At 34.4% G+C, this 17,833-nt stretch overlaps 1 protein-coding gene across 1 annotated transcript; it reads left to right on the top strand.

Moving 5' to 3' along the window:
* Positions 1 to 5,076: 5,076 nt before the first annotated feature.
* LOC144567132 (uncharacterized) lies at positions 5,077 to 7,735 on the top strand. Its single transcript, XM_078317179.1, has 4 exons — positions 5,077 to 5,412; positions 5,758 to 5,986; positions 6,551 to 6,644; positions 7,251 to 7,735. Exons 1-4 carry the CDS (start codon positions 5,201 to 5,203, stop codon positions 7,511 to 7,513), a joined length of 798 nt encoding a protein of 265 aa, XP_078173305.1. The 5' UTR covers positions 5,077 to 5,200; the 3' UTR covers positions 7,514 to 7,735.
* Positions 7,736 to 17,833: the final 10,098 nt, after the last annotated feature.

A 17,833-nucleotide genomic window follows, 5' to 3' on the forward strand; every position in this document is an offset into this window, starting at 1 on the left:
TTCATGTGATATTTAGCAGTTCACTTGCTAATTGGTTCAATTTTTCCTCAAAACAACTGGAGAATGTTTCAGTGTTGTGAGATTTTTTTCTCATTAATTTCATCTGTAAATTAAGTAGGGTAATTTTAAACTTATTAACAACAATTTTATAACAGAACATTAATTTTCGACCGTACCAGTTCTGGCTTGGCAATTCAAGCTCAAACACAAAAAATATATTTAATTCATTCTTATTTAAAGAGGGAGGGTTCTTTGCATATTTTTTTTCTCATTATCTATGGACTATGATATTGTAATATCTGGACCGTTCTTATCATAAAATTAATGTTGCACTTTTTCACATTTCACTTGTGTAGAGAATAGAGATGGTTGTTGATTGTTTTGTTAAACACAACAATATATATATGTCAATATTAAACAGCTTTGGCAGTTTGGTTATTCAAAATGTCAATAGCGAAGTGAAATTAATTATGTTTCTCTTTTTCTCTTCTTTTTGCTTTCCTTTTCCAGTACAGCAACAGAGTTGATGCTTCATTTTTAGTACTTGTTCGACAATTAATTTGCACACAGGAGTTTTAAAAATTTGCATGTACATGTACTGATCCACATGTATGTCAGTCAAGAGTGTTTAGCCACCATTATAATTTTAAAAACAATTTAATTTAATTATGTACATTGAAATTTAATTGAATTTTTATTTTATTTTCAAATTTTTATATAATTTAGCTCTTTTCATAAAATACAAAATATATGCTTGTAACCTAGAGGTTAAAATTTCACTTGATAATTGTAAAGACTTAAGTTTAAATTCGAGTGATCACTGATCACACATTATGCATTTTCATATATTATACACCTTATATTTCAATCCCTTCAATCTAAATTTTATAGCTCTGCTCCCATGTAACCACTAAAATCTGAAGTCCACGGGATAAGAAACTCACTAATTCAAAATGCTTATTTTCTATTTTAATATAATCTGTTGATAAAGAATTTAATTGAATTTTACATTTAAAGTAGATAATCATCAAGTTGATAATGACAAATCTAAAAAACCCCATAATTGCCTTTATTTATAATTTCATTTTTTAAATTAGATTATTTAACATGGACAGATCTAAGGCCGACATTTTTATTTTTACCCAATTAAAAAATTATTTTAATAATAATAACCAAAGTTTAAGAATAATTTTAAAAATAGCCAAACCGTAGAATTTTTCCACGGCTTGGAATTCTAATTCAGCCCGTGGAAAAATTCCACGGTTCCAACTCTTTTTTTTTTTTACAAATAGAATTTTTTATTTATTTATTTATTTTTTGTATTGAAATATTAGAAATATTGAATATATTTCTTTGAAAATAGATGAATTACAATATAATTTGAATTATTAGAAAGACTGTAACAAATAATCCGATCAATATTTTTCAGGCCGGATTTTTCGCAGCTGTAAGAAAAATTAATATATTTCATTATGTGTCATTGTAAAAAAATAAAAATGTTTGGATTCTGAGTTATTGATCCCGGTTCAAAAGTCACTTCTAGGTAATACAGAAAATATTATCATTTTTCTAGTACATTTAATTTATAAAAAGTTATATCTATTTTGAGAATTCTTTTTGAATAACAATCATTAAATAAGTTAAAGTTTTTTATTTTTTTTAAAATAGATATAACTTTTTATAAATTAAATGTACTAGAAGGATGACAATATTTTCTGTATTACCTAGAAGTGACTTTTGAACCGGGATCAATAACTCAGAATCCAAACATTTTTAGTTTTTTACAATGACACATAATGAAATATATTAATTTTTCTTACAGCTGCGAAAAATCCGGCCTGAAAAATATTGATCGGGTTATTTGTTACAGTCTTTCTAATAATTCAAATTATATTGTAATTCATCTATTTTCAAAGAAATATATTCAATATTTCTAATATTTCAATACAATAAATAAATAAATAAATAATTCTATTTTGTTAAAAAAAAAAGGTCAAAACCGTTACTGATTTCAATGAATTCAACAACCGATTTTTTTTTAACAAAACAGAATTATTTATTTATTTATTATTTATTATTTATTTTTTGTATTGAAATATTAGAAATGTTGAATATATTTCTTTGAAAATAGATGAAATGCAATATAATTTGATTTATTAGAAAGACTGTAACAAATAACCCGATCAATATTTTTCAGGCCGGATTTTTCGCGGTTGTAAGAAAAATTAATATATTTCATTATGTGTCATTGTAAAAAAATAAAAATGTTTGGATTTTGAGTTATTGATCCCGGTTCAAAAGTCACTTCTAGATAATACAGAAAATATTGTTATCCTTCTAGTACATTTAATTTATAAAAAGTTGTATCTATTTTAAAAAAAATAAAAACTTTAAGTTATTTAATTATTGTTATTCAAAAATAATTCTCAAAATAGATATAACTTTTTATAAATTAAATGTACTAGAAGGATGACAATATTTTCTGTATTACCTAGAAGTGACTTTTGAACCGGGATCAATAACTCAAAATCCAAACATTTTTATTTTTTTACAATGACACATAATGAAATATATTAATTTTTCTTACAGCCGCGAAAAATCCGGCCTGAAAAATATTGATCGGGTTATTTGTTACAGTCTTTCTAATAATTCAAATTATATTGTAATTCATCTATTTTCAAAGAAATATATTCAATATTTCTAATATTTCAATACAAAAATAAATAAATAAATAATTCTATTTGTAAAAATAAAAAAATAAAAAAATAAAAAAGTTGGAACCGTGGAATTTTTCCACGGTTTGGCTATTTTTAAAATTATTCTTAAACTTTGGTTATTATTATTAAAATAATTTTTTTAATTTGGTAAAAATAAAAATGTCGGGATCTAAGGCTTAGTCAAAGGTTTAATTATATTGTTTGCAGAAAGTATGCTACAAAGCTTTAGGTACAGCTAGCTGCACCATTTTAAACCGTGATTGAGCTTTCGTATTAGGTTGCAAGTGCACAACCTTGGTCCAATAGTACAATCAGGTATCGATCCTCAGGGACGGTACAAATCTAGTCTATATCACTACTTATCCTAGCTAGGTACTAGAAGTGTTAAGTTTGGTTTGAGTTTGTTTCAAATTTCTAAATTCAATAACAGAAGACAACAGAAGAATAAATGTTGGTTCAAATTGATTTAAAATGAAGTTTCCAGGGTTTCAGATTTCATCCTCAACCTTGCCTCTCTGGACCCTCATGCGACCCTTGTGACGCGACTCGCATGGTCTCCCATGCGACCCGCGTGGTCCTCGAGTGAATGCAGCATTGAACCTGTTTCTGAGTTATTCACTTGTGCAAGGATCTACTGACCGTACCTAAGATTCCTGAGCCTCAACTCTCGTTTATTAGCATGAGAAACCTAGTAAGGAATTGTAATTTCACCTTCTTAGATCTACAACCTCAAACTTTCGTTTACAAGTGTTCAATCTAAGTCAATTGATCGGTTTGCTAAGGTATCCACTATCTCTCAATAGATGAAAATCTCACCTCTAGGTTCAATTGATCTATCTTTTCATATCTTTGATCTACCTCAAGTACTTGATCAAATTGCAAGAAAGATCAAGGTCTCAATATTAGAAGAAATGCAAGAAACATTCAACAATAGACAACAAGATTCAATCAAACAATCACAATCAAGCAATGGAAGAATAATACTCAATCAAATGAACACAAGAACAACTCAAATTCAAATTCAATACATCACAATCAAGGTTTTAGATTACATCAACCCTAGAAACAAGATAAAACTACTCAAGCATCATAAAAGAAGAGATAAGAGAAGAGATAAGAGGAAAGATCATGATAAAACCAAATGAAGCAATCTAGCAAAAATCTTCACTCCTTCTTCTCTTTCTTGAACAATACTCCAAGGATCTTGAGGTTTTGAATCTTCAAATTCGGAACTCCCTCTCTGGTAGCAGGGGTGGCCTATTTATAGACTTTTCAAAATGAGCACTTCAATTTTGGGCCTTTATTGGGCCTTCACTGTCTGCTCTGGAGACTCGCGATGCGACCAGCGTCAGGTCTGATGCTTCCTGCATCGACTCTGATGCTACCCGCATCGACTCTGATGAGGGTCGCATCAGATGTGATGAGGGTCGCGTGCAGAGTCTCAGAATTCAGTAACTTCCCTGATTTCGCCCGTTTTCTGCAAAATAAGAATGAAATCGCAGCAGTACCACATTCTATAGATATTCAATGTAAAATACGCGATTTGGTGGTTTAAAACGCAGATTTTGGTACAGGAATTGGTCAGAATAATAGATCAAATATGGTGATATCATATATATATAAGAATTTAATTGAAAATAGAAAATAAGCATTTTGAATTTCAATTCCCTATAATTTCAAATTTTTAATTATATATATAAGAATTTAATTGAATTTTATCTTCTTTTTTAACTTTTTATATAGTTTAGTCACTCTCAATAAATGATAAACGTTTAATTATAGTCTAGTAGTTAAAGTTCTATTTTATAGTTGAAGGATCTTGAGTTCAAATCTCACTCACCAGTCACCACAATTTATATTTTAATTTTTAATCACTTTTATTAAAATTTTATAGTTTCAACCAGAGTTATTGCATGTACATTCATGTAGTGAAGAAACTTCCACGCAAACACTCATTTTTTTTTTTTAATATTATCCTCCGTGTCACTGGACAGCTTCAAAACACGTAACATCATTTATTATACATTTATATATTTATTTATATTTATTAAAACAATTGCAATCGTCAATCCTTACAATTATTGGAGGTTGTACCGGTGCAGGGGTACATCACATAATTAACAAAAAGAGAAAAGATAACCCTTGCAATTTGTAAAAATGAGATCACAAATGTTGAGCAACACGTTTAAGTGAAGTTTAATGATCTTGAAATGATGAAATAGGCTTAGATTGGCAGACACATAGAAACTGACAAAAATAAACCAAGTCAATGACACTTGTCCATTCTACTCATCTTCTTTAAACTCTGACATGTCATGAGTCATGACAAGGCAAGCTAAACTAAAATAATAATAGCAATTAGCAAACAAACCTAATCTAAATTCTAAAGCCCTTTCGTACTATTCCAATTCTACAATCCCAATCCCAATCCCAATCCCCATTCTCAAACCCGGCAGCCGGCGCCAGATTAAAATTAAACCAGAATGGGAGGAGGCAGCTTGCTCCGACCGGCGGTCAGGCCGATCGTCCGCCCCTCTGCCTCTGGCATGAGAGCCCGTCGCATCCATCCTTCCTCTGCTTCTTCTTCTTTTGCTTCTGGTGTGAAGAGCCAGTCGACTGGTCAACCTGCCCGCCAGGTTTTTGGGCCAGTGCCGTCGGAACCCGAGGCCGAGGAAGCTCTCGCTGCAATTATACAGTATGTTCTTCAAAACTAGTTACATCTTGTTCTTCTGGTTTTCTAACTCACTTACCAAATATACTGGATCCACTATGTTACCTTACCACTCAGTCTCACTTCTCAAATCTTTGCATATTTTTTCTTTAGCTCTTCTCAGTTTTACTGCTGTTCAATTTAGGTTCTCTATACAGTCAAATCAAAGCCTCAATTGATGTTTCAATACTAACTCTGGGCTCAATAATTAGCTACTCCCGGGTTTGTTGTAAATTGTAAAATTTTTTGGGATAATTACATTCTGAAATGTTTATCATTCCATTTTTTTGCTATTTTCAGCTGTCTTACAGGTCTTTTTTTGCCTTTCAGGGTATTTACTCAAATGTCACATACCGGTACAGCTAGTGACAGCCAACCGTCTAGCGTAGAACGAGGTAATTCACAGGGAACAGCAGTTCCATCCAATGGGATTAGACCTCAGCTTCATGCTAGTAATGGCACCGGATCAAATGGGTTGAGTTTAAGTGCTTCTACATCCCGAGGATTGGATAGAATTCGAAACTCCTTGGATTTGTTGAACTGGAACCCATCATTTCAGGTCCAGCCTTCCATCTATGCTCACATCGTCTTTCTTTAATTATGATAAATTTAGGCCTCAATGAGAATTAAAACAGGCCTGCCTGGGTTGATCTTCAGAACAGAACAATGTCAAGTGTAAGCTGTTATACTGTATTACTGTATGTAATATTGTGCAAATATCTGGTAACATGTCAATAGAAAATTTTCCAGGGCACCTGCTAAGCTTTGTAGTTCAGGAGTCTGTAGAACAGAACAATGTCAAGTGTAAGCTGTTATACTGTATGTAACATTGTGCAAATATCTGGTAACATGTCAATAGAAAATTTTCCAGGGCACCTGCTAAGCTTTGTAGTTCAGGAGTCTGTAGTTCAGAATAAGTTGTACGATTTCAAGTAAAGATTGAGAGGCTAATTGTCAGAAAATGGTTTGTTTAACAAAAAAAACTATGAAATTTGGTTAAAGTCTCTTGCATGCAATATTCCCCGGTGCTAGGTCGAAATAATTGGAAAATCCTATTACTTAAAATTTTTGCCCTTTACTTTGAAGAAACTAACTTTGATGGTTTTGCATAACTTATTTGCAGAAAGTTGTAATGTCATTGTCTACTGATAAAGCAGTTTGGGAGGCAATTATGAAAAATGAAGCAGTACAAGAACTTCACAAGTGTTTGATTCAAGGTATTCCCTTTCTGGCTTCTTTTATATTTGTTTAGATTTATTTGAATTATAAAACATGGAGGGTGATGCAACTCAGAACTTTGCTTACTAGTATATTTTTAGAATCTTTGTTTATAGTTACTCATAAAATGAACACAGCAAAGGAAACATAATATTATGACAGTATTCTCCTGATTATTTCATTAGAAGTGAACCTACAGAAACACCATATTTTGTTAAATGTAACTGTACCAAGCATTAGACCCAATTCACTGGCAGAACAAGTAGGGCCCAGGTCCCAGATCCTCAAAGTGGAATGAGTTTCTAGTGCATCAACCCCGTGGTACGACGGGCACTCAATGACCTGGCGGCGAATGATGGCCCACCCCAACCAAGAGCACATATGTCATATGGGAACTCATGGCTGGAAACAATCCTGATGGTTTTGAGATCCGATTAGAATAATAATAAGAAAGAATCAAAGTACAGGTTGGTTGGTGAGCCTAGTGATAGGTGATTGAGCCCGTGACTGAATCTTGTTTAATTCATCATTAAAAGAAGTTAAATATCAACGGCCCCTTAACTCAAAAATTTCAAACTCTTAACATATTGTAATGTGTTTTGAAGCTGGGAGAAACGAGCCACTAGCATTTGTTGGTCAAGACAATTTTGTACCAACGATTTTGAGGTGGATAATTGATACGTCGAAGACAAAGATAGTGGAACTTATTAACCAGATCTCTGATTTGGTTGGTGTTCTATTTAGTACAAAAGGCTCTGATGAAACCACTGAAATTCTAAATGACGTAATAAAATCGGCATTCATGCTGACAGTGATGGTCCTTATTGTCATTGTTGTGTCACGCCTCCAAGCCGAGAGCAACCAGTAAAAAATTGTGTTATTTTTTTTTTAATAATTGTCCATATTTTAAAACAAGAAAGACATCCTTAGTTGCTGTATTTAAGTTGTACATAATGTTGTATGATTTTTTTTTTCCAGCCTGAATATGTAAATAGATGCACATTAACATTGGTTGAACCTCTGAAACGGGATATTTGACCAATTTTATTGTAGTCAGGCTGGTTAATTATAAACACTTTTTTTTTTAAAACCTTCGTTGCAGAGGCTGTTTAGCCTCTCTCTGCGCCTCTTCATCTCTCTATTCCTTTACATAAGAAAATGTTTATCCCATTCTTTTTCGTTTTTTTGAATACTTGGCAATGGATGCCAAGGGTATTTATCGCAATTTTCATAAGCACATTATTTACAGTATTGAAGTCGGGGAATTTGGATCAATTGTGCGCAACAAAAGCGCCTCACATATGTTACCCCGATACTTCATGGTCTCGTACTTGTATCCGATACGTATCTTACTGGTGTTTTAACATCCGTATCCTATTGTCTGATACCTGTATTGTGTTTAAAATTACCGTATCCCGTATTGTATTTGATACGATACTAGTATCTGTATCTATGCAACACAGCTCCTCACATACTCAGCCTGTTAGTGTTTCTTTGAGGCTTATTTCTTTTCTGGGCTCAACTGAAGCTCCTATGCCCATTGGGAATCTTAAAACATTTACCAATAAGATACCGTGCCGCTCAGAAAAAATGAATTTCTCGCAAGTCGCCGCCCCTGTTTGGATGAAAATTGGAAAATAAGTTTAGAAAGTTTGTTTGTTCGAATAACAAATATATACTAACGCATCACAAACTACATTTTTTATCTCAAGTTTTCATTATGTGTATCGTCATCGGACAAGTTCTCTTTATTTTTTCATTTTCTTTTTACTTTTTTTCTTCTTCTTTCAATTCAACTGTTCTATTATACATGGCTTTTTTATGTCTATTATTAGTTATTATATTCAATCCTTAATGTCAGTATTATTCCTCCAGGGGTCTATTAGGAATTTAGGATAATAGGATGTGGACATAATGGTTTTTATGAAACAATCAATAACTCAACATGTGTACTATTTACCTGCTTTGCATTAATTGTACAAGACTTTACTACTCAAGCTCAAGCTGCCTTATATACTCATTACCAATATATTGCAGGCTTCATCATGATTGGAGCCGAAATTTTTAAATATACCATAATTCGAAAAATAATAAACCAAAACACTATTTTTTTGTGAAAATTTTAAAAATGTCATAGCCGCATCCCCTAGAAGCGGCCACATTTTACGTGGCCGCACTAGGCAAACCGGCCAGATTTTTGGGCCGCTTCTATGGGATGCAGCCATGGCTGCTTCTAGGGGATGCGGTCACCCATTTTTTTTTCCAGAATGTATTTTTTTGTTATTTTGTTTTGATTTATTTTGTTGTTTGTTTTGATTTATTTTGTTTTTGTTTTTAATTTATTTGTTGTTTTAAAAATAGTTGTAATTGTTTTGTTTTTGTTATTTTGAAAAGATTTTACTTTGGTCGGAAAAAATTAACATGTCGTTACATTTAGATTTTACTGGGACGAAAAAATGATAAAAGATAAAAGCGAAAATAAACTGTATCTGACAAAATAAGTATCATGATATAATAAATCACAATATCTGACAACATTAGAGTAAAAAAAAAATATGAATACTACAACCTAATAGTCAGAAGGACTGAACGGCCACCTCGCCCTCCTAGTCCTCATACCCCGAAGCAAAACTACAATCAGTGTATGATCATCTATAGAATCATCTGAGTCATCAAGCGACTGCTGGTCCTCTGTCTGAGCATCCTCTGCCTGAACCTCCTCAATCTCAATGTCGGTCGACTGCTGGACTGCAGGACCGTATGCTACTGTCTGTCCAGTCTCGGAAGGCGGGAATAAACCGTAGGCACATCTCATGATAGGATCATCCATGGAGGTGGGAGGATACTGTGTAGATGTGCAAGGAAAGTTCGAAACGGGAGGATACTGCGTCGGCTGTGAGATGCTAGGAAATGGTGGGAAGGGACTCTGCTGAACAAACCCTGGTAGATATGCAGGAGACATCGACTGAGTCGGAATGTAACTCAGAGAATACAAACCATCAGGGTCTGTATTGATATTGAAGCCCAACCCCTCTTCCTCCTACAAATTTACAAATTAGTTAGGCATTATTTAATTTTTTTTTAAAATGCACAAGTTATATATTTTTTAAAAACATACCTGCGTCTGCATGGCCTGGGTAGAGAAGGCCTGAGTAGGGATCTGCTCCTGAGTAGGGATGGTCTGCTCTGCGGCGCGCTGGCACAACGTCTGAGCACCTCTATCGAACGCCTGACCGACAGTCTCACCAGCCTGGACCATAATCCAAATAGCCTCGTCACCAGCATATGCGACGTAGATATCAAGCTCATCTAATATGTCATCAATCTGATCAGATCCAGGCAATCCTGCACATCTCAGAAGAGAGTCAAGGCGCGCCTTGTATCCACATTGGCACACCGCATGTACATTGTACTTGAGGATGGTTTTCCCAAGCCTCTTCTAGCCCCGCATTATAGCCATTGTCACCTCTATGTCGCAGCTCTTCACCAGATATAAAACCTACAAGTAAAACAATATATAAATGCTGTACAGATGCAAAAATTGCAAGTTTTTTAAAGTAAACATACCATAGATGCAAACGGTGCGCCGACTGGAATGATACCATAAACCCGTCCAAATCGATCCCTCGGCCTCGGTGCGCACTCGTGAGGGTTGTCAGTGATACACCCCTCTAAATACACTGTGTACGCGCCATACTCCAAATACCAATCTCTATAAGGCCTGTATTTTTTTTTTAAAATAAGTCAGATATTACAAACATAAATATTCAATAGAGACATTAAAAAAAAAAGATTCTTACACTGGCTGTACGTCCATGCGACGGTGCTCCTCAGCTATGGGTGGGGTGGCAACGGATGCCAGCAAGACGTATTCTCTGTGCCAATGTGCCCAGTCTCTGCCCGAATAGATGTCCCTGGAAAAATGAAGTTGTCGCCAGGTGTCCTCACTAATCGACATCGGGAGAGGAGCTGTCTGGCGCAATCCGAACTGTCTCATGACCCGTCCGAGATAATGATGCTCGACAATATGAATTTAGTAGGTTTTTTAATAAAGGTCGTTTTTAGAAATTTATAAAGTAAATTGAAAATACGGTACCTAAAAACGTATGAGCGGCACCTCGACACGCCAGTAACGCTAGTGCTGCCGACATCTCTCGGGCAATATCTCAAGGTAGGTCTGATGTATCCCATCTACCTCGACCTGAATTTACAGATTTTAACACTCACATCAATCCAAGTGCCAAGATTTACAAAAAAATTTAGATCAAATTTAAAATAAAATAAGAACTTACATATTCTCTGTAGGGCTCACATGTCACATACTCTGGATCATCCCTGAGATGCTCGATCTCCTGCCTCCAGTGATTGATGCCGAGTGTCCCGCCATGACCTGCCCCGACATAGGTCTTCGGATAGCCATACCTATGCGCGTATGCAGGGCATGTGTCTGGCTCAAGCCTGCCCCAATCCGGCACATCTATCTTTTTACTGACTGTCAGACGATCAACAATCAGATGTGCCCAAGACCAATGCTGTAACAACTTGCATGGTCCAATAAAGGTCTTGTTCTTCTTTAGGCAGGCTTGATTTAGACCCCTGTACAATGTTAGTGTTAATAACAGGTCTAGTGATGGTATTTTCCATATTATATTTTTTTAACAATAATTTCAAGTCACATACCTATACAAGCACGCCAGAGTCGCAGCCCCCCAATTGTACTTGCCTGCATTGGGCAAATCAGCCAGCAATGGGAGATAGCACAGCCGCACCTGATCTCCGTGTGAATCAGGGAACAACTTGCAAGTGATCATCTCCATAATGTATGCATGCAGGTGCTGATCAATAGTGGCTTATTATTTATTTTAATTAGAACATTTTTTAGAAGAAAACTTAAATTTTGTATAAATAAATAAGATAAAATTTGCATACCTGAGAGGAATGACTACTAGCAGCTGGAAACTCCTTGAAGACGGCTCTCAGCTTAGCCAAGCTGATGATACCAAGGGAGATATGTGTCTTTGTTGCGCCTCTCTTCCTCTCTTTCTACGGCTACTCGTGAGGTACCCCCAGCAAATCTCGACACAAGGACCTGAAATCCCCGTACTCAATGCCCGTCATAGGCTCCCTGACAATAGTCATGCCCCACAGACAGCTGACATCCTGTAGTGTGACTATCATCTCAGCGTGGGGGAGATGGAATGAGTGTGTCTCGAGACGCCAACGCTCAATGAGGCCAAAGCACAATCCCTCGTCGGCATTCTCCTCGGCCATTTGGGATAGCTAATACAATCTCATGGCACGTAATGTCCTAGCATAGGCCTTTTAGTACTTAAGCCACATCTTGTTGTGGCATACCGTAACTGCATCTAGTCCCTAAATTTTAAAAATGTCAGATCATTCATATAAATATAATTTGAAATAAAATTATAAATTTATTAATAATATAAAACTTATCCCAGTGGCAGCCTCTAAGATACGGTGCTCCGCGTTTGGGTACCAAAGAAGTCTGATACCCGATCAGTGCAGTGCCGGATATCGGGCACCACAGATATCAACGCCTCCTTGACGTACTGTGACATCTCAAAAGGAGTAGGTATAGGGGCTGCACCTCGACTGGAAGAAGGTATATCTCTCGGAAATGCCATGCTGTATTTTATATTTTGGTCTTATTATGATTTGTAGTTATATTTTGATCTTAATTTTGGTCAATAACTAATTATTTGGGTCAATGACTAATTTTTTTGGGCAATAACTAATTATTTAGGAAAATAACTAATTATTTGGGTCAATAACTAATTATTTTGAGATATAACTAATTATTTTGGTCAATAACTAAGTTTGGTACAATTCGATATTTATTTTGGTACAAATCTAAATCATAAATTCTAAACCCTAAATCCTTAAACCCTACTCCTAATTCTACACCTACTCCTACTCTTATTCCTAATCTAAACTAAAAATTGAAATTAGAAAAGAAGAAGAAAATTACATGATTCGAAGGGATTGAAAACCAAATAAAATTGTGACCAAATCCAGCACCAGTGGCCATTATTTATAGGGCTGAGGGGGTGGCCGCATCCCCTAGATGCGGCCGAAAAATCTGACCGCTTTGTCTAGATGCGGCCACGTAAAAGGTGGCCACTTCTAGAGAATGCGGTCATGACATTTTTAGAATTTTCAGCAAAAAAAATGGTATTTTGGTTTATTATTTTTCTAATTATGGTATATTTAAAAATTTCGGTGATTGGAGCCTTTGCTCATCAGCTCATGGAGCTATATTCTTCATTATTAATTACAATTCAATTCAGAATGAAAATAACGTATTGGCAAGAACATTAGACCAACAGTGTATGCTATCAACATTTATCATTTAGTTTGACACAAATAAAGTCGAATTGGTATCCCCTCAGATTAGCTGAGAGCAAAAATTAGGAAATTCATACTGTTCAACTCTTAACACGAATCCCAAACCAGCCTCCTATATCTGCAATAGATACCTCAGGTACCTGAGGGATACGGATTATGTTTAATAGATAATTTATTTAAATTTTGAAAATAAAAATATTGTTATAAAATTAAAATAAAGTTGCAATAAAAGTAAGTAAATAACAAGAGATATAGAGAGAACAATAATAGAATTGTATTCTCCACTATTGTGTATAATATATGTGTCTCACATTTTCTATTTACAAAGCCTCTATTTATAGGCTAGAAAGAGATGTTACAATAATAAAGGAGAAAATAAATGTCCATGGTAGTGGAGATAGTGGAGGTAGTGGAGGTAGTGGGCAACGAAATGATAATTAATATTGGAAGTTATAGAATGAACATCCACATAAATATATTTTATAACACTTCCCCTTGGATGTTCATCTTTCATTATACGCTGTTAATATGATACTTAGGGATCGATATTAACATGATACTTCAGGACCATGTACTGCCTCATTAAAAACCTTACCAAGAAAAACCCATTGGGATAAAAACTTGGTTAAGGAAAAAAGAGTACAGTGCGTATAATGCTTCCCCTCATTTTTATATCATCGAATATCCTTCAATCGATGTAGACCTATCTTCTTTGTGAGTTGTACAAAAATCTTTGTCGGTAAAGATTTTGTGAATAGGTCTGCCAGATTGTCGATTGATCGGACTTGGCAAACATCTATTACGCCTTCCTTTTGTAGGTCATGTGTCGAAAAGAACTTTGGTGCAATATGTTTAGTTCGGTCTCCTTTGATATATCCTTCTTTGATTTGTGCAATGCATGCTGCATTATCTTCATATAGCGGAGTAGAATTTACCTTGATGTTTACAAGTCCGCATTCTTCTTGAATATTTTGAATCATTGACCGTAACCAAACACATTCTCGACCCACCTCGTATAAGGCGACCAGTTCAGCGTGATTTGAAGATGTAGCCGTAAGAGTTTGTTTTGTCGATCGCCATGAAATTGCAGCTCCACAATAGGTGAATACATATCCTGATTGAGATCGTGCTTTATGTGGATCCGATAAATATCTCGTATCTGCATATCCAACTAAATTGGATTTTGTATCATTTTTATAGTATAACCCCATATCTCTAGTTCCGCAGAGATACCGAAATACTTGTTTAATTCCATTTCAATGTCTTCTGGTTGGTTTGGAACTATATCTTGCTAACACATTTACTGCAAATGAGATATCGGGTCTCGTATTATTTGCAAGATATAATAATGTCCCGATTGCACTTAAGTATGGTACTTCAGGACCAAGCACTTTTTCATTATTTTCTTGTGGGCGAAAAGGATCATTTTCTGCATTTAGCGATCGTACAACCATTGGTGTGCTCAAAGGATGAGCTTTATCCATATTGAATCTCTTTAATATTTTTTCAACATAATTTAATTGATGGATAAATATTCCATTCTTTAGATGTTCGATCTGCAGGCCGAGACAAAATTTTGTTACACCAAGGTCTTTCATCTCAAATTCATTCTTCATTAATTTTGCAGTATTCTCAATCTCTTCAGGAGATCCAATAATATTCAAATCATCAACATACACTGCAATGATTGTGAAACCTAGATTTGATCTTTTAATAAAAACACACAGACTAATTATATTATTTTTATATCCTTCTTTTAGAAGGTACTCACTTAGTCGATTATACCACATTCGACCATATTATTTTAGTCCGTATAAAGATCTTCTTAATTTTATAGAGTACATCTCTCTAGGTTTTGACTTATATGCTTCAGGCATTTTCAATCCTTCTGGGACTTTCATGTATATATTACTGTCAAGTGAACCATATAAATAGGCTGTTACAACATCCATAAGTCGCATTTTTAGATTTTCTGCAACTGTGAGACTTATTAAAAATCTGAGAGTTATCGCATCCACTACAGATGAATACGTTTCTTCATAATCAACTCCAAGTATTTGTGTAAAGCCTTGTGCCACTAGCCTTGCTTTATATCTCACAATCTCATTTTTCTCATTTCTTTTTATGACAAATACCCATTTGCAACCTACAGGGTTAACATCTTTGGGCGTTTGGACTACAGGTCCAAATACTTGCCGCTTTTCTAATGAACTTAATTATGCTTGTATGGTATATTTCCATTTAGGCCAATCATTTATATGTCTACACTCTTCTAGAGTTTTTGGCACATTATTTTCTTCGTTTATAACATCGCTTGCTATAGCGAATGCAAAGATTTCATCAACATGTGTTTTATTTCTATTTAATATAGTACCATTTATTACATAATTTATAGAAATCTCATAATCATTTGGTACTTGAGTTTCTTCTGGAACTTCATCAACCTCTTCTGGGTTTTTATCAACTTCTTCATGAGTTCTACCATTAATCTCTTCTGGGATTTTATATACTTCTTCAGGAGTTTTACTATCAACCTCTTCTAGGGTTTTATTGACTTCTGCAGGAGTTTTACCATCAACCTCTTCTGGGGTTGGACCAACTGCTTTATTCTGCTCTTTCCTTTTACGTGAATTTACATCCTTAGAACCAAGTGGTCTTCCACGTTTTCTACGCACATTAGATTCATTAGATATTTTTGTAATGTCAATTCGAGCAGGTGCGTTTATAGCTGGAATATGTGATTTAGTAACTCTATTCATATCTGTGAATGCATCAGGCAATTCATTTGTAATTCTTTGCATATTTATGATCTTTTGAACTTCGAGTTCACATTGACCACTTCGGGGGTCAAGATAAGATAACAATGAATTCCAAGTTACTTGTTTATCCAGTTTTTATTTTTCTTCCCCTAAATTTGGGAATATTGATTCATTAAAATGACAATCAGCAAATCTTGCTGTAAAAACATCTCCTGTTAATGGTTCTAAATATCTAATAATAGAAGAAGAGTTAAAACCAATATAAATTCCCAACCTTCTTTGAGGTCCCATTTTTGTGCGTTGTGGAGGAGAAATTGGAACATATACTGCACAACCAATACCTTTAGATGGGACAAATTTGGTTCTCTTCCGGAGACCAATTGTAATGGGGAATATTTATGATAAGCAGTTGGTCTTAATCTAATTAGTGCAGCGGCATGTAATATGGCATGTCCCCATGCGGAAGACGGTAAACTAGACCTCATGAGTAATGGTCTAGCAATTAATTATAATATTTTAATCAACGATTCTGCCAGACCGTTTTGTTTATGAACATGGGCCACTGGATGTTCTACCGTAATTCCAATAGACATGCAATAATCATTAAAAGTTTGAGAAGTGAACTCACCTGCATTATCAAGCCGGATTCTTCTGATTTGATAATCCGGAAAATTAGCTCTCAATTGAATAATTTGTGCTAATAGTCTAGCAAATGCAACATTTCTTGTTGCTAACAAACTCACATGTGACCAGCGTGTTGATGCATCAATTAACACCATAAAATATCTAAACGGTCCACATGGAGGTGTAATAGGTCCACATATATCTCCTTGAATTCTTTCTAAAAATGAAGGAGCTTCAGGTCCAACTTTATTTGGAGATGGCCTAATAATTAGTTTTCCAAGAGAGCATGCTTCGCATGTCATATCTTTTGATAATAGAATCTTCAGGTCCTTTAGGGGATGCCCATTTGCACTTTCAATTATTCTCCTCATCATTATATTTCCTGGATGACCCAATCTGTCATGCCATAATGTAAATAATTTTGGATCAACTAACTTCTGGTTAGTAACGGCTAACTTCGGGTTAGCAACCATATTTGATTCTATTTTACTTATATAAGTAATATATAATCCATATGACATTGCTTGCATCTTTTTAATTATGATCTTCTGGCCATTCTTAATAGATGTGATATGAAGATACTCACAATTTTTCTCATTCATAGTTTCAATATGATAACTATTCTTTCGAATATCTTTAAAGCTTAGTAGATTTCTTCTGGATCTACTTGAATATAATGCATCATCTATTATTAATTTTGTTCCTTCAGGTAACAAAATACAAGTTCTTCCGGAGCCTTTTATTAAATTACTTGTGCCAGATATAGTGTGAATATTAGTCTCACCAAGATACAATTGTGAAAAGTATTTCTTAATTTTCAATATGGTATTAGTTGTTCCACTGTCTACCAGACATGGATCTTCATTACTTATCATTGCGTCAGTCATTTTCCTTTAAAATGCAAAAATAAATTACTTTTATTCATTAAACTTATTTTCATAAAAAAAAATTAAAAAGTAAACTAAACTTTTATTAAACATAAATATAAATTTTTTTATACTATATTTTCTCCCTAAGTAATAATATATATTTCTTCATTGACATTATGGAAAAAATCTGATACATCAAGATGTGTATCCATATGGCATTTATTTTGGGGTCATATTCAGTAAAGTTATTTTTCATATTTTCCCCTTATTTATTGATTGTGGCTTGATATAGCTCCACAAAATGTTTTGGCGTACGACAGGTACGCGACCAGTGATTTATCATCCCACATCTGAAACAAACATCTTCAGGACGTTTTTCTTTCTCATTAATATGTATTTTCAACATTAGGTTATTACTACCATAACTTCAAGTTATGATAAATGAAAAAGGAGATAAATTCAAACTTTGTGAGATTTGTCATATGTACTACAAAATAGATACGCATGAATTTCAGGTTATTAATGCCATAACTTCATGTTATGAATGCCATAACTTCGGGTTATGAATGC

This window comes from Carex rostrata, chromosome 16 (genome assembly GCF_964058835.1).
Source record: "Carex rostrata chromosome 16, lpCarRost1.2, whole genome shotgun sequence".
NCBI lineage: Eukaryota > Viridiplantae > Streptophyta > Magnoliopsida > Poales > Cyperaceae > Carex > Carex rostrata.